A 17,134-nucleotide genomic window follows, 5' to 3' on the forward strand; every position below is an offset into this window, starting at 1 on the left:
CACTAGGATATCTAGGTAGAGGGAGAAACTCTATAGTAGAGTGGAATGCGTTTCTATCTTGTTCCGTGAAAACAAACTTGAATGCGATATGGAGGGAAACGTTGGGTGAAGATGGATTGACTGTACATTGAGCAAACGTGGTGCTGTCTGCTCATTCACCCTCACTTTCATATTTGCCTACACAAAACGAAACAGACACACACACACACACATATATATATATATATATATATTGTTCTGATATAAAGCCTCTCCCACTACCCGCATCTCATCGTGGACTCACAACATCGTCACTGATCTATTCTCCATTCCACTGACGCCAAAATGGCTCCCGCGCCTCAGAAAATCTGCGTTGTTTGTGGCGATCCAGCTACCTCGAAGTGCCCCGACTGCAAGTCAGATACATACTCACGCTACTACTGCGGGAAAACGTGTCAGGAGACGGATTGGCCGGCGCACAAGAAACGATGCAGGGACTTCCGTAATCGGCGCCTGGAGAAGAAGCTTGAGCGGATCACCGACATCTTGCAGCAAGTTTACTACATCTTCCGCAAAAACACCTGGGACGTCCCTGTGGCGGCGATCATGGTCCGTGGTGATTGTGTGGAAATCCATCCGAGCCTTTCCCAAGAACCGAGTTTTTTCTCCAAATTTCCTGATCATCTTCCCATGAGCGAGCAGAAAAGGAATACAATCCTTTCTGCCTTTAGCTGCAACGATCCACTGGCATACTTCAAGGATATGATAAGCGCTTCGCTTGAAGGTAAGTTGACTACCATTTTCGAAGTCCCATACTAACACAAAGCCCAAAGGAATGGATGTCAAAGTCGAAGAGTGCAAAGCCACTCTCGGCAAGATTACACAAAAGGTTGTCTTTCGGACTAGCGGCGAACAACCTGTAGATTGCTCGGCATTTGCTCATGAAATTCTCCGCATCACCGTGCCTGGGAAGCGGTGGATCATCGATATCACTGGTGCACAATTTGGAATTCACAAAACGCTGTGGGCCTGGGACGACTACAAGAACGAACATCATGCGAAAATTGGCATGATATATAAGTTTGGTACAAATGAAATATTGGTCAAGGCTTTGAGCAACGTTGAGGGTCTTCACGGCATGCGGCATACGATAAAAGAGATGGCAGCCGGCACTCTCAACACAGCAATCAAGGAATGAACTGGTAGCCACCACTCCATTGCAGCCATGATTCTGAAGAATGATGATGAATACGAAGCGACAAAGCTTAGCTTTCTGAGCAGTATGGACGTCGCAGTTCGCTCCTTTGTTGCAGCAAACAGATTCGAGACTGAGATCCGAAAGGCCTTGGAATACGAGCTGAGCAACCCAGGTATGAGCGATAAGATGATTAGTACTGTCGCCGATGTATTTACCTTGAGCCTTTTCATTGGGTCGCGTGGTCGGAACAGCCGATAGTCACAATGGTTGGAGCTACAGAGATATCTGATCTCAATCACTACCCACGCTACAAACTGCCGGTACTTGTTTCAACTTTTCAATCTGGTTACTGAGGGGATATGATGGAAAGGGAAACGGCTGGATATTGGTGGAAGGGTCAGAATGCATACGGTAGGCCAGGTCACATGGAGTTCGACAAGGAGAAATTCAATCCACTGGCACAGCTTCAATAGTGCTCATGTATTCACACGAATCAAGATGGTAGTCCAAACATACCATAACCAAAATACAAAACATCAAATGATCAATGATTTGAAGTGCAATGTCCATTCCACGTTATTAACGTGGCCATCATAAAAATATTTCATATGTATCTACAAAAGAATCCCCAAAACCATTGACAAATCTAGTGCTTCTTGGCCTTGATACCCTTCAAGAAACCAGCATAGGCAGGCTTCTTGTTGTAAGACTCATCCCAGAGGAGGGCAGCACCCTCACCAGCAAAAACACCAGGGATCCAAGAGTACTGGTCGGAAATACCCCAGACAGTCATACCAACACACTGCTTAACAGCAAGGCAGGACTTTGCAACGCGCTCGAAAGCATCGGCCTGGACCTGAAGCTTCTCGGGGGTGGCAGGGGTGTTCATGCGGAGATCGATCTCGGTGTAGACGACCTTGACGCCGAGGTTGGCGGTGGCGCGGAGGGCAGCTTCGAGAGTGGCTTGGTCAGGGGCAGCGCCGGGGGCGGTGGGGGTGGGCTCGCTGGCGAGATGGGCCTGGTAGCCGACGCCGTCGATGCGGATTCCGTAGGACTTGATGAGCTTGACGATGCGGGCAGCACCCTGGGTCTTGTTGCCGTTGTACTCGAGGTTGTAATCGTTGTAGTAGAGCTGGGCCTTGCCGCGGTACTTGTTGGCGAAGCGGAAGGCAATGGGTAGGAAGGCCTCGCCGATGGTGTTGTACCACACGGACTCGCGGTAGGTGCCGTCTTCGTTGAGGGCCTCGTTGACGACGTCCCAGCGGGTGCAGACGCTCTTGTAGCGCGTCATGACGGTCTTGATGTGGTTCTCCATGATGTCAATCAGGGTCTTGTTGTCAAAACCGCCGCCGGAGACCCAGACGGGGAGCTGGGAGTGCCAGACAAGGGTGTGGCAGTGGACCTCGAGGTTGTTCTTCCTCGCGTATGCGGCGTAGCGGTCGGCATCCGCAAAGGTGAAGTTGTTGCGAGATGGCTCGACGGACTCCCACTTCATGCTGTTCTCAGGCGTGAAGGAGTTGAAGTCGGCCTTCATGATCTCGTCTTCCCGGCTGGAATTCCTGAGGGTCAGGGCAGTGCCAATGAACTCCCTTCCGGCCTTCTCCATGGCCTTGTAAAGGCTGTCACTGGGGCCAGGACGAACACTGAGGGTGATGTAAGTGAACCTGTTCGTGACTAGATGTGCGATGTTACTTACGGGCCGGCAACAGCAGAGCTGGCAAGAGCCAAGCTGGCGAGGATGCTAGAGAGATGCATGGTGTCTGATGCTGAGACTCGTTATGATTAGAGCTGTCTGCCACAGTACATTCAAAATACAGATGATGTTCCTACATATATAGCATTCGACGGTTATTCTAAAATTCTAGCGTCTCCGCGTTTAATCAATCCATCCGCCCCGGCGGTGCGTCTTCACGCCAACTTGGTAGTTTAACCGGGTCCTGGGCTCTCGCGTCTGCATATCTTCTAGGGACGTTCTTGGAATCTACCCCGTAGCGCCAAGTGCTAGCGGTTTGTGGAGATTCTCCAGACTAGTCCACAAATCAGCCGGCTTGGACCTCGGGAGCACAGGGCCAAGCTCCCGCTTCTGGGGTAGACTGTTTGGACGCCTGAATGAAGTGGACATTCCTGGGGTATAGTCTGAACACGTGAAATGCAGGTCCCACTCGCTTGAGAGGAGTGCATGCAGAACGGGCTGCAGTGAACGTCGAAGCTGGCCGGTTAATAGGATGTTTCCTGACTCCATTGCCTACCCTTTCATCCGGTAGTACTCATGTATCTCATGATATTGACTGCAGTCGTGGTGGCAAACGAGTAAGTAGAGAACGTGTTTTTGCTGGGGATTGATCGCCAACCGTTCCAAGCATGATCAACATGCATAACAATCTATCATGCAGTTGGCATGCATCAAATTGACACGTCCGATTCCCCGGCTTACCAGATTGGATTTCATACCATGTCTCTTTCACACTCCCCTCGCCACCATAGTGATTATCGGTTGACTTCACATCATGTCCATGACGACAGGAACATCTGCGTGTGTTGGACGCGGTTGTGAAGCCACCATCGGTTTCCCGCTAGTAATTTAGCGTGCATTGCAGCAGTTCTAGCTCTAACCGCCAATCACAGCCACCCGCAATTACCCATTTAACCGAAAGGGCGACGCCGCGCGAAGCTGGGCGTCCTTAATAAATCCAACGTCGCTGCAATCACCGCACTCAAAAAGGAATACATGGTAAGATTTCTGTGGCGAGAAGACCATAGCCAGTATCGATAGCGTTGAGGCTTTTTGCCATCGACTTCGACATCACCCGGGACTTTGTTGTTGTTGTACACAATGTCCTTTGCTAGTCCTTGCCGCACGACTTTCCTCATAGGACCTAGTGATCACCGCTTGGCCGTCTCACTCCCCTACGCGAGAGATTTGACTTCAAATCCTAGCGGAACGTCCCAGAATCTTCACAAGTCTGTCCTTGACAGCTTGGTCAGTTATTCATCTCTCAGTACCAACGGTTGGCAACGCATATTTTGTTTGCTCGATCCTCCCACCCGTTGATCTCGCTTTGCGCTTTCTATAGCCAAGCATATTGTATGCTTCACCCGGTTTGACTCTCACCGATATGGTTCATGGAAACGATGCATTCACATGGGAGGATTTTGTAGAGGCAAAGACACCTGCCATCTCAACGCCAGCCTTGACCTAGCATCATCGCATCACACGATACAATGTACACTTTCTCAGGCAATGAGCACCTCTCTACGATTGGCAGGCAAATAGGATGGTATCTGTGGAACATGTTTCTTTCGAACAACGTGTTCAATAACTGATGCCTCGCTAAAAACCATATACTTAAAGTTCGACTCCACTTTCCACGTGTTTACGGTACATATAGATCCCAATCGTTCCGAGCAATGTTGTTCATTCAAGTTGGTAGGAAAACATCTTGATTAAACGACTTGCCAACATTGGAAATGGGTATCCCGTCATCAAAGCGGTATCCTTTTCAAGTGTAAACAAAGTCAGAGAACATCAAAAACAGAGCTACGAACCGATCTTCCAACCTGGTTGACGGTTCACAATCTTGCATCCCACAATGTCTTTGAAAGACTATGTGGAAAGGTCCGTATCAATCAGGTCAACGAGGAAGACTGAAAATTCTTTGATGAAAGTATATGCTTCAGCCCAAGAAAAACAGTATGCGATATCAAGTCATCGTGGCAGTTTGAGAACAGATGGATATTACCAAAATACTCAAGTGAATATGCAAGACTGATGTGCAGTCTGGAAGCAAGTGCTGTTGCGTCATTACCTTCCTTTTCGTGCTGTAAGCTAACAGTCTTCCTACTTACTTTGCAATACTTATTGTGAAAGATGCAACTCCTTGTATCTCCTAATGCGATGTACCCAGAATTTGGGTCGTTCCTGTGAGCACTAGATGTCTCAAGCAATTATTTCCACATGAGACAGGAAGATTTAGTAAGAATTCGGAAACAGTGTCTGATACAAACCGCTCTTTATTTGCTTTTCTTTGCTACACTTCTATGGCATTGTATTCTGCCCAAACGCCATAGGCTTTGCAATCACACTTGCCACACCAATGACAATATATTCCAAATCATATATCAAAGTATCCAAACATACCCAAATATAAGTTTACCGGTTTATGTTATTAACATCTTGATTATGGGCGTTGCCTAATCTTTACAAGTGGTGAGAGACGATGTTCATGCACGTGACATTGTCTTGGCACAGCGTTCACCTGCATCCCAGCAATGTAACCGGATTGGGCGCGCCAAAGGCGCGCGCACGGCCACCCGCCAGACGATCAGTCCGTACCGTTTCATCTGGACTCCCAGTATCTTCAACCACAGTGTCAATATACAATGCGCAATCCTGGAACGATTGAAAAGTCGCAATCGACAACAACCTATGTCAGCGCTCACATTGTCAAGCCACAATGAGCTCCCCTGTACCCATTCAGATAGCGCGACGCCCTGGATTTATACCGGTCCCCCGCCTTTGCTACGATGGTAATCCAGACCAGTCCACAGGATCAACTGCAACCTCTCTTTCCGGGAAAAAATCAAACCGGGAAAGCTCTTTCGACCCGACACGCACCTTTAATCACGACAGGCGCCATCAGCACATACAACAACATCGTCCGAATCTGAAAAAAGATATGACTACCTATTACTGTTATGGAAAAGACGGCAAAGTCACTGCTACCCATCTCAATCCAAATGCCCCAGCATTCACACGTAGCATCCAAGGAGCCACCTCAGACCAGCAACATGGAGACATTGTTGGAGCCTATCTCGCACACCGTGCAATGACTTACCCCGCACCAAATCCAGAAGAAACACATCAGTATGGGAGCACCCCATATCAGTCATGGGGCCAGCCACTCGACAACAGCGCTATATCAGAACTCATGGAGCCAAGCCACTGGTCCAGCGACGAATATGAGTCATCTAGCTATCCAACCAGTTCACAAGCTGAGTCTATGAGTACTCTGGGTTACGCTGGATGGGCTTCCCACTCAGGTATAGCTCATCCCTATCCAAATCCGGAAGACATTCGTCATATGCACACATTGCATAGCCTATTGCCATATCTGCAACCCGAGAGAAAGTTGAACGCACTACACGGACCGGCAGTCGATATCATTGAGCAGGATACTGGAGTCGTGCTTGCCTATCAAGTTCCCAAGAAGCTACTGGTTTTGTTTCTTGGTCGGAGGGTTCTCAACAAGTACATCCGAACGGTACAACGCCAAGACGGCAAGAGCTCGAGCGAACCGCCAACCTACCAGGAAATGAGCCTACCTCGTGGGGTAAGCAGCAAGGCCGCAATGAGGGTGTTGATTGCCTGGATGGCAAGGGCTTGCCAGTACCACACCATGGCTACGATGGAACAGATTCGCATTCCCAGGAAGACGTTTGTCGCATGTTCATTGGCTCAAACTATGGAGCTTCTCGGCCTTCACAAGGATGCTCTTCGGGTTGACAATTTCATCGCACAGACGCATTTTGTCCGCCCAATCTTCGCAGTCGAGTTGGAGGCCTTGTGGAACTGCCTTGGTGAAGAAAATCGATACGTCTACGCGGCTATCCGGGTTGTCGGTAATAGATTGCAAACGCATGAAAGCAACGATTCAAAAGCCGTTCCAGGCATTGATACTGACATGTACGCTACGCTGAAAAGGTATCCACAACTGGAAGCCCGTGTGCGCGATCCGGAGCTGAATGAGCGGTACCACCCACACTTCAGCACGAATTGGACGAAGAACTTGGGAAGTAGTGCGCGAAACAAGACGACGAATAGTTCTCAGGGTGGACATGATACTGGCAACCACTGGTCACAGGAGGACGTCAACAAGAGCCATACAACAGATATCAAAGATACGACACAAAATCTCGGGAGCTTGAGTATCGTCTCGGATGACTCGAAGCTCTCGGTAGCTTATGCGGAGAGCGATATCATGCCACATGATGGCAGCACCCCAACTCAATGGTAAAACAGCGGCTGGTACGGCTTGAGCCATGCCCTTTTCCTCTTCATCAAGTTTATACGAATTTTCTTTTGGGGTTGTATGAAAGCGTTTTGTTTATCTCAATGCATCATCATGGGCGTTTTTATTCACAGTAAACATCCGTTGGGCTGGCGAGGTTGAGCATAGCACGGCGCTGGGGGTTTCTTGTATCCGAATGTCTCTTTGTATCACTTTACGGTAGTTTAGGAGCACGAATTGCAAGCTGGATATGAAACAAAATTCTTGTTTTGTGGAAATGGCTACGTGTTGGCAGATGCGGAATAGATATTAAAGGAATGGTGTCCGAATGAGGTGTATCAATATGGTTTCAAGCATGGATATCTTACATTCAAATATGACTTCTTGAGTATGCGATGTGTCGGTGACGTACGCATAGGCATCGACTTTGCCACAGCTCACCTTATTGTGAAATGAAAGCTGTACAGTATCATTACATCAATGATAAGCTCATCCTATATTGAATGTCTTGGTCATGATTCAGTCAAAGAGTCACCAAGGGGCTTTCATACCCTTCACAGAGAAATATCGCTGATTTATATCAGCACCAAAAATCCCACTGATAAAGGCTCTCTCTTAGAATATTGCACTGTAACCACTCAAATAAGGCCACCAGCCCTCTTATAGGTCTTCGCCATAGCCAGTAAACTTCCTCATATGCCACAAAGAAATCCAGACGATATGTGTCCATGCGGACAAAGACACTGCCACCGACAACGTTCAGCATCGTATCAGCCATTAAGTGGCACTGAACTCATACCAGAGACTTCCGAGTCTCGAAACCAGCTCCAGCATGCACATGCACAGTCTACTGGTGCTACGTGCATTGCTCCAACCCCGAATAGACAGCGCCGCAGCAACCATGTCTCATACAGACAAAGCATACCATACTGGGACGACTTCAACGGTATAATCTATGAAATTCCTTACGGAAAGCTTCTCTCTCCGTCTAAGACATCTTCGCAGCAGGCAGATGGAGGTCGGAATGCTGAGCCGCAAAGCTCTTGTGCTGAGATTGCAGGAGACAGACCATATGGGGAGGACAATCAAAGCCGCACAGTACTAAGTCCCTCAGGTACTACATATGAGTACATGCCTGATAGGGACAATGTGAAGGCCTTGGATATTGCACCATGTGTCGATGTAGAAGAGACGCGGAGCAAAGGATGTCTGCCAGGTTCGAAGAAACATGGAGTTTACGCCAATGAATCTGCTGAAAAAACATTATGAACAAAAATAAGTCAGTTCGCTACTAGGGTTGAAGAATGAACGAAATGCTGAAACTAGGTAATGGTACAAGTAAGGGTCTCAGCAAGGTATAGTATAGTCTATAACTATTGGAGAGAAAAGAGCCTTTGTGATAACTAGAATCCCCATAAATTGCATATGCTGACTAGTGTGTTAGTACTTGGAAGGTGGACGACAAGATGCCTCCAGTGATACCTATGCTGAGTCGAACAAAGAAAACGATTCATTATGAAATGGCCGAGGTTCAACTCCGCATCTCCGCACGATCCGTGCGCGTGCTTCCCCGCAACGCGTCTTCCTGGCAAAGCACACCCACTGTATACGACTGAGGCCAAGCCAATTATTAAGATGCGCACTCTCGAGCTCTGCCATATGCTACAAATAGTCTGGCCATTCTCTGCTGCCAGAGATTACACCAATCGCTGAAAGAAACCCAACCCCCAATACCGCTCGAATTCGTTACCTCTCCCCTCTCCGAACCACCACATCGCAATCGCACAACGATGAACTTCTCTATTCCCGACGACCTGACACAATACCTCGCCGATCTCGATAAATTCATAGAAGAAAAGATAACCCCGCTACAACACAAAGACGATAACAACCGGTTCTTCGATCACCGCCGTGAGCACGCTCGCACAGATTGGGATAATGGCGGGCTGCCGCGCAAAGAATGGGACGATCTATTAGCTGAATGCAGAAGACTCGCAGATGAAGCCGGCTTCTACAGACTCTCGTTGCCAAAGCAGTATGGTGGGCGAAGTAACGCCGACGGGCGAGGAAGCAATCTTTGGATGGCTGTCATTCGAGAGCATCTTGCAGCCAAGGGCCTAGGACTATTCAATGACCTTCAGAATGAGCACTCAGTGGTTGGCAACTTCCCGGATATAGTCATGCTTATGAATTTTGGGAATGAACAGCAGAAGAATGAGTTTATACCGCTGCGACTTGAGGGTAAGTTTAGGATGACATTTGGGTTGACGGAACCTGGTCATGGGTCGGATGCTACACATATGGCTACAAGAGGGAGGCCGGAGACGAGGAATGGAGTCAAGGGCTGGTTGCTGAATGGGTACAAGAAGTGGCAGTCGGGTATACATGATGCCACCCACTGTTCGATATTTGCGAGGACGTCGGGGAAAGATGGGCAGGTCAAGGGTATCTCTTGCTTCATTGTACCCATTGAGACGCCTGGTCTCAAAGCAGAGTCGTACGAGTGGTGCGTATTCTATTCCGCCTTGCTGAGAAACCGTACTGACCACCAGCCACAGGACTTTGAATATGCCTACCGACCACGCGACTGTCTCGATCAAGGATGTATGGGTACCTGAAACTGCCGCCTTAGGGCCCATACACAATGGATTGGGAGTCGCCCAAGCCTTTGTGCACGAAAACCGCATCCGACAAGCTGCTTCATCCCTAGGCGCAGCTGTATACTGTGTCCAACAATCCGTTGAATATGCCAATGAACGCGCACCTTTTGGAACGCCCCTCTCGCACAACCAGGGCATCCAGTTCCCACTCGTTGAACTCGCCACTCAATGCGAAATGCTGCGCCAACTCATAAGGAAGACTGCGTTGGAAATGGACTCAATGCCGCACAACGAGATCGAAAAGAAGATCGGGGACAAGGTGTCGATGTGTAATTACTATGCAAACAGGCTGTGCACTGAAGCAGCCGACCGCGCGATCCAGGTCCATGGTGGTAATGGATATTCAAGGCACTTTCCCTTTGAACATATCTGGCGACATCATCGACGGTATAGGATTACTGAAGGTAGCGAGGAGATCCAGATGCGCAAAGTGGCAGCCTATCTATTCGGGTTTGGTGGCAGGAAGAGTCTGGTAGATGCGACAAAGCCCGATTCGAAATTGTAGTTTGGCTGATTATGCAATTGAGATTCCCGTGTAATCGGATGTAGCCCAAGTTGATTGACACTGACTTAATAAAACGTGCGTTCTCGCTCTTTGTGATTCATGTGAATCGGTTTCGAAGCCACCGATTGAATCCTGGCATTGCATCTTTCTCCGTGATCACAGGTAGCAAGATCACGATTAGCAGAAACCAAACCGCAAACCCTAAGATCCATAGAAACGTCGACTGTACAGTCGAGCTCTTTGGGGGACTCGGCAGAGGCTTCGATACTACTTTGCTTCCCGCACCGCGACTTAATCTTGACCCGGGAACCGGTGGAAGTGGCTTTGATATCGCATTCCCTGGAGTCGATGTTACAGCTGCGAGTCGGTCATGCGTTGTTGAAGGCGTATTCGAAGCATATGGTTTTGGTGGTACGGGTGGTCCTTCTTGATCTAAGAATGGCCTGCGGTTGCGTATTTGATGGATTTCCATTGTTAGAACGGGAATGGATAGGGAGGTTGGAAGAAAACGGGTATGGGAAGGGATGTGAGCTTGAGATTTGGGGATACACAGGTGTTGTTTATGTTGGTGATTATGCGCTTTTCTTCTTGTGGACTAGTTGGATTTGGGCTCGACTGTCAACGTTCTTTGTGCGGTAGATGCGGGCTCTTCACTTTTTTTTTTGGATTGGATAGTTCAGTCGTGAATGGAGTTTGGGCAGGAAAGTGCAGAAACGCATGAGAGGCCTGAGTGGGTGATGGAAATTGCGGTGGCGTAGTGAGACGTTCGGTCTAGTTTGCTCTACTGTTTTCTCGGTAATGTGCCGGCTGCCATAATGAATGAACATTTTCATTGATGGATGTCTTATGTAGAGTTTACTTTTTGAAAAATTTGAACCCCCGATGTTTAAAGCTGATGCGGTTATTATGTTTTGTCTTATCTTTTGGGCTTCTTGTTAAACTCTGTCCTAAGTTTTTGCATTATTTCCAAGCTGGAGTCTTGATCTATTTTGCGTTGAATGTCGCAGATGTTATCGATATATAAGCGCACAGGTATATGTCTAGATCAGATCACTATGAATGAGAAAGGTAAGTTGGCCACTAGAATATGCACGCCGAGATCACCTGTTCATGTTCACCATGTCAGTATACAATCAGCGTAGTACTATCTTCTTTCTATAAGAAAAACGGCGGCTTTGGAAGCATGAAAGCTCGAACATACAACCCCAATCACAGTGCTGCCAAGAAGCCCTTCTATCTTCACTTTCACTGGTCTACAATCACGTCACCGGCATCCCTTTCACCCGCCACCGCTCGTCCTCGATATTAGTGAGAGGTCATACGTTCGGCGTGTGATCTGGCGAGTTTCAAACTTGGTTTTCATGCATCCTTCTGCCCTCCTGCTCCTATATCAGTCTTGTCAAAAGTACTGAATAACTACACAGCGCAGCTCAACTATTCAAGATGAACACTTTCAAAGACACACTACCACTCGCACCTCCGGGAATTGTACCAGATATTCTTTCCAAGATAGAGGCGCTGTTTCAAAAAACAAACCTTCCTCATATCTCAGTGGCCATGGACGATACAAAATATGGAGTGCGTGCACCTGAAATCCCAAACGCCCTCACAAATATCGTATACGAAGACCATCCCATGCCGGAAGAAAGCAATTCTTCAATAGATGAGATGGAAGTATTCATAAGATATGATTCAGATAAGGATCAAGAAAAGGGATCAAGATTGAGCAATCAACAGCATCGAATCAAGGGCAAGGGAGTACGAAAGAAGCACACCCGAAGCACAGCAAAACATGATTGCTCCATTCAGAGGATAGTCGCACGTTTTGAATACCCTTCAAAGACCAGTCTGGCTCCCCCTCAATCTACCCCCTGTTCACCAGATGCGATCGAGTCGACCGCCAATGCTCTAGTCAATATCTTCTCAGCCTTAACGCATTCCATATACTGCATCTCTAAATACCTGGCACACCACCTTCCTTTTCCCTTATCTCTAGTTCGACACCTGGTAAGCAATTACCTGAATGTCGATACCGAATACGAAATGGACACCAGAATCGAAGTGGAGCCAAAGAAGGTGGTTCGCGTTCTCGCATTTGCAGCAGGAGAAGAGAATGGAGATATTGGATGTGTCGAGCCAATGGAGATGCATGCGAGGTACAAACGTGTAAGGGAGATTATGAGGGAGAACGGATGTCGGGTTGATGAAGATCTGTATGGAAGACAGATTAGGAAGGCGCTGGGAAGGCTGAAGGAATAAGTGGCAGTCTTCTGGAGAAAGGTTGAAGGAGGGGAGGATATGTGCGGACCAGAAGGCTTTCTGTTACTTTCTTTGCATGTTTTCCCTGCCCTGCTTGCTACAAGCATGCCAGATGACTTTGAATCATATCTCTTCTACCAAAACTGGGGTACTGTGATGCGAGGATGAACGCTACTATGGAACTGAAAACCAATGTCAAGAAGTTTCGTTGCTCAGTCAGTCAGTAAAAAGTCACTCAGCTAATTGACTTTAATATATGTGTTGCCATACTGTATTTTCCAATGTGACTTTGTATTCAGTGCCCATAATGAAACTATATGACAGTGCGCGTCTTTCAGTAGTACGGACTTCTTACCAGAATAATGGCCTGTTAGCGACAGCGATATGATTGGTGTTGGGTGTTGCCTAGCTCCTACCTATGTATCTAATACGTTAACGTTTCCCTAATTGGCGTCACTCGCATCCGATACCTGCCGGGTGTGGTAGCACCAAGCTGCTGATGAATGTTGGAGTCTCCAATTGCTAGTACTACCCCATCTGAACAGTCTCCGCTTAACACCATCGAATAGGACTGTTACATAGCACTGATTGGTGTCACTCACCGTTGACAACCCTCTCACCGGTGTTGGGGCTTTTAGTCGCTAATCCGACCAGGCAATTACCATCCGAAGGCGTCGAGTACTGCTGACAGCGATGTTATTGGCGTCGCCCGCGAGCGACACACGACACGTGACCCTACACTCACCGTACAGCTGCTGGACCAAACCATATATACATATCTAGCACAAAACCTGCTGTGAATAATTCATTCGCCACATGAAGCGCCCGTACACCATTGCCTCGATGAAGAAGAAGCGGTAAACAAAGAGGGGCCATTGCCTTCCAATTACTGCCGGACACTGGTAAGGCTATTAAAAAGCCACGAGATTACTCTCGCGCTTTCGTGGGGCAGATTGAGAGGCGGACAATTCATTTTACTGGCTTCCTGACTGGACAGTTGAGGATTATTGGGCTTGGAGGAAGCAAAAAGACTCTTCCTGCATACACGTGCTGCCCTTGGCTTGGATCTCGATTTGGCCCCCAAATGCTAATGTGGTACCAAATCAGCCACTCAGCCTTGGATGGTAATGCGCCGCATCAACCCCGAAAAGATGTCTTTTGTAAACACCCGCCCTAGGGATGCAGGGCACATCCCCTACACCACAATCACGAATATTGGCACAGACATACCCCTCAGCTCTTGGCCGTTAAGCCGCTGATCGTGTATCATGGCTCCGACATCAAAACAGTTTAACGTCGCTACAAGTATGGGTCGAGAGCCTCGTACGAGGCCCCGTGTGCTAACCCATTCTACTAGGTCAACGCCTGTTCCGAGAGAACCATGTAAAGAAGCAGGCTACACGTCGACGAGGCCAACGCGATGGACCGTTCAAACTCCAACTGCGATTCCTCACCGCGACCAATCCGTCACATTTCAGGAATGACGATACGAGACGCAGCGTGCGTTCTCACGCAATGTCATATCATCGGAATAAACCACGAAAAGAGGCTAGGCTACCTCAGGAATGCTCCGAAGTACTAGCCACAAAGGAGACTACTCCCTTAGAAGAACACATCCTGCGCAATGGTCGCGATCATGGAGATGCACCAGGGGAACTGGAAGGTTGTCTACTGCTGCAACAGCAGCACGGAAATGAAACGAACCAAATCACGCGTCGGCATGCTCACGACAGCATCACGTTTGAACGCATGCCACGATCTAATCGACAGCTGTCCACCACACGCGCCCTGCTGACGCTGACTAGCCCCAAGGCCAATTCAGACGACTGTGACTATGCTGAGAGTCAAGAAGAGCGCATCCTACGTCTTTTCACGGCCCAAGTAACTACAATATGTAACATTGGAGATGGTGTGGACCCCTTTTTTGTGCTACCAGACTTCAAACATCCGGAGGTCAACTCGCTTTTCCTCAAGCGTCATTGTATGCATACATTTCCATGATTCATTCGTCTGAAATACACAATTAACAACCCGATCAGGTATCCGGACATTTGCAAGCGATTCGTTCCATGTCAAATGGCTCCCTGTCATGCTGTCTGATCCCGAAGTCATGCTCAGTTCTGCAATCCTAGCTTCCGTTTGGCTAGACATGCACTCGGAGATTCCAGGTGAAAGCACGCAAACCCGCCTGCTAAAGGACGAGATTATCGGTATGGTTAATCAGCGGCTGGGAAAGAAGAGCACTTGTTCATCAGATTCCACGATCATGGTCGTGCTTCACTTGCTCATGGGTGAGATATCGGGCTCCAATGAGAAGGCGCTTCGTGTACACGAGCGGGGTATTGCACATTTACTTCAGCATCGTGGTGGGCTACAATGTTTGGGCAACGAAATCTTGGCAGAAACATGCACTGCGTGAGCAAACCTTCTCACAGATCGACGTTGTGCTAACCTTGCATGCTAGGGTCTGCTATCACGGTGACTTGATCTGCGAAGCCGAACCTCTACCTGATCTTGCCACTGATCTACCAGTCGTAAACTCAGCGACTATTGACGGTGTTGAAATACCTGAGTCGCCTGTATTTTGCCCTAGAACAGACTTTACGACAATTGCTAGCGACTCGCATTGCTCGACCTCGACACGTGACTTACTTCGAGACATGCGGGACTTGACCGATCTCTTCATTTCCCAAGAAGCCGCATCTGAGACTGTTCGCGATACTTTCAAAATAGATGCGGCCTACTGGGAACAGCGCAACGCTGAGTACTGTAGTAGAGTCACTGCAATACGCAAGCGCTTGACTAGCCTTCCCTCAGCACACGTCCCAGACCTCCCCACTTCCAATGACTGGATTTTCGAGGCCTGCCGTATTGCCGCGCTCATCTATACCGCTTCAATCTTACTGCGTATACCTTTCTCCACTGCTGCTAACCCATGCCGAAACCCGTTAGTGGCAGAGTCGGAAGCGTTCAACTGTCTGGGATCCGACGCGAGTCATCTCAATACCCACTTGAGCCAAGCATTGTTCAAAGTACTACGCCGTACTGCTGTTGCGGACGTATGGGACAAGATGTCTGGTGTTTTGTACTGGGTAAGTACCGTTGGCGCTGCGGCAGCTCGTTCGTCTGCTGGAGATGATGTAGATACCAAATGGGTCCGACGGTATCTTGTGATTTACTCGACACGCACAATGGTCAAGCTGGTCTTTGATCATGCAAAGCCTATTGTAGTGTCACAGAAGAAACTTCTTAAGATACAGCAGCTCATCAGCAGACCCGATGGTCGTGACGTGGAAAGCGTCACTTAGATCTCACCGCCAGTCATAAGGCTGAGGAAAGGTCGGTATACTTGACTTTCCAATGGCGTTCATGTCATTTCGACACGGGGCAGACTGACTGGTGCATAAGTGCGAGGATGGCAGTCAGCACCGGGATAATTATAGCGCTTATTTTCTTTTTTGGCTCAGGCATGCGGTCTCCATAATATGTTCAAATACTGATAATCTCGCAAAAGAAATAATGCTTTATGATGGAATATATCAGATTGCAATTGCTGAACAATATGACGTTATCTTATACGTCCATCCATGAGCCACTTCTATTACCGAGCGAATTTTCCACGTGGTAGCATATTGTCAGCCCGTATTGCCCGTATTGCCCGTATTGTAGAATCGAGACATTTATCACGAGCGATTACTTCCTTCCCCATGTCTTTTTCTGTTTCAGGTCAGCGGTTATGCGGACATGTTAGGATCATGTATGGCGCGGTCACGCTGCTTCATTCCCATGTGAAGCTGTGCGGGATTCGGCTTTAGCATCATCCGCTCCGCCCGACTCATCACACCCTCTATCTCCGATAGACGGAAGACACGTCGAGCCACTGTAGATCTCCGTAGTAACAAAAAAAAGAGTTCTATCTAGCCGCGAACTAATCCGTTGGTATTTGTGGCTTTGCATAGGCTGCCTTGTGCTGGCCTACCAGTACTGCCTTGAGGGAACCATATTAATAATCTTCTTCTGGAATTTTCGCCTGATCAATTCTGACGCCACATAGTACTGTGTACTACTTGAAAAATTCAACAATGGTATGGTACTACATTTGCTCCAACTGACCGCCTCCAGGGATTTACAAGGGATTGGTCGGACAACGCCTTCTTCGGGAGCCGATGCGCAGATCTTCGTTGGTCCGTTTCGTCCGCTGCTCCGCGTCGTGACAGTCATCGCGTAAACCGGTCAAGTCAGATGTCCCAGAACAACTAGTTCTTTGAAGGGACGCGTGTGGCGCATATGCACTGTGGCTGGAATGCTTGTCTAGAGCTTGATTTCGAGCAAAGCCTTGAGGCATTTTGAAAAAAAGACTCAGATGCGTACCTTCGTCAAGACGCGCGCAAGTAGTCCAAAAAGTATTCTTTGTAAGACTCTGTAAGATTTCTAATACAAAAAGCAATTTTGAAACAGATGGCTTGCTTGGGATGCCTTGAAGCGCCCAGCGCCCTGTCTTGGAGCTGGTGACCTCGCAACCCCT

General features: G+C 48.3%; 8 protein-coding genes across 8 annotated transcripts; 6 read left to right on the forward strand and 2 right to left on the reverse strand.

The window, feature by feature from the left end:
- Nucleotides 1-324: 324 nt before the first annotated feature.
- Nucleotides 325-1,435, forward strand: COCVIDRAFT_33154 (hypothetical protein; the record flags this gene model as incomplete). The annotated part of the gene is made up of 3 exons (XM_014706437.1): nt 325-763; nt 813-1,106; nt 1,203-1,435. The coding sequence occupies 3 exons, from the start codon at nt 325-327 to the stop codon at nt 1,433-1,435; spliced, it is 966 nt and encodes a 321-aa protein (XP_014561923.1).
- A 388-nt stretch (nt 1,436-1,823) lies between these two features.
- COCVIDRAFT_85497 (glycoside hydrolase family 10 protein) lies at nt 1,824-2,932 on the reverse strand (the record flags this gene model as incomplete). Its single annotated transcript, XM_014706438.1, has 2 exons — nt 1,824-2,820; nt 2,874-2,932. The coding sequence occupies 2 exons, from the start codon at nt 2,930-2,932 to the stop codon at nt 1,824-1,826; spliced, it is 1,056 nt and encodes a 351-aa protein (XP_014561924.1).
- Nucleotides 2,933-5,853: 2,921 nt separating this feature from the next.
- On the forward strand, nt 5,854-7,191 carry COCVIDRAFT_85520 (hypothetical protein; the record flags this gene model as incomplete). Its single annotated transcript, XM_014706439.1, has 1 exon — nt 5,854-7,191. The coding sequence occupies one exon, from the start codon at nt 5,854-5,856 to the stop codon at nt 7,189-7,191; it is 1,338 nt and encodes a 445-aa protein (XP_014561925.1).
- Nucleotides 7,192-7,881: 690 nt separating this feature from the next.
- On the forward strand, nt 7,882-8,454 carry COCVIDRAFT_85268 (hypothetical protein; the record flags this gene model as incomplete). The annotated part of the gene is made up of 1 exon (XM_014706440.1): nt 7,882-8,454. One exon carries the CDS (start codon nt 7,882-7,884, stop codon nt 8,452-8,454), a length of 573 nt encoding a protein of 190 aa, XP_014561926.1.
- A 521-nt stretch (nt 8,455-8,975) lies between these two features.
- Nucleotides 8,976-10,350, forward strand: COCVIDRAFT_22138 (hypothetical protein; the record flags this gene model as incomplete). The annotated part of the gene is made up of 2 exons (XM_014706374.1): nt 8,976-9,691; nt 9,744-10,350. 2 exons carry the CDS (start codon nt 8,976-8,978, stop codon nt 10,348-10,350), a joined length of 1,323 nt encoding a protein of 440 aa, XP_014561860.1.
- A 97-nt stretch (nt 10,351-10,447) lies between these two features.
- On the reverse strand, nt 10,448-10,822 carry COCVIDRAFT_85191 (hypothetical protein; the record flags this gene model as incomplete). Its single annotated transcript, XM_014706441.1, has 1 exon — nt 10,448-10,822. One exon carries the CDS (start codon nt 10,820-10,822, stop codon nt 10,448-10,450), a length of 375 nt encoding a protein of 124 aa, XP_014561927.1.
- A 971-nt stretch (nt 10,823-11,793) lies between these two features.
- On the forward strand, nt 11,794-12,609 carry COCVIDRAFT_33160 (hypothetical protein; the record flags this gene model as incomplete). The annotated part of the gene is made up of 1 exon (XM_014706442.1): nt 11,794-12,609. One exon carries the CDS (start codon nt 11,794-11,796, stop codon nt 12,607-12,609), a length of 816 nt encoding a protein of 271 aa, XP_014561928.1.
- Nucleotides 12,610-13,877: 1,268 nt separating this feature from the next.
- Nucleotides 13,878-15,917, forward strand: COCVIDRAFT_85553 (hypothetical protein; the record flags this gene model as incomplete). Its single annotated transcript, XM_014706443.1, has 4 exons — nt 13,878-13,920; nt 13,967-14,590; nt 14,649-15,024; nt 15,074-15,917. The coding sequence occupies 4 exons, from the start codon at nt 13,878-13,880 to the stop codon at nt 15,915-15,917; spliced, it is 1,887 nt and encodes a 628-aa protein (XP_014561929.1).
- Nucleotides 15,918-17,134: the final 1,217 nt, after the last annotated feature.

The sequence above is a fragment of the Bipolaris victoriae genome, assembly GCF_000527765.1.
Source record: "Bipolaris victoriae FI3 unplaced genomic scaffold scaffold_3, whole genome shotgun sequence".
Taxonomy (NCBI): domain Eukaryota; kingdom Fungi; phylum Ascomycota; class Dothideomycetes; order Pleosporales; family Pleosporaceae; genus Bipolaris; species Bipolaris victoriae.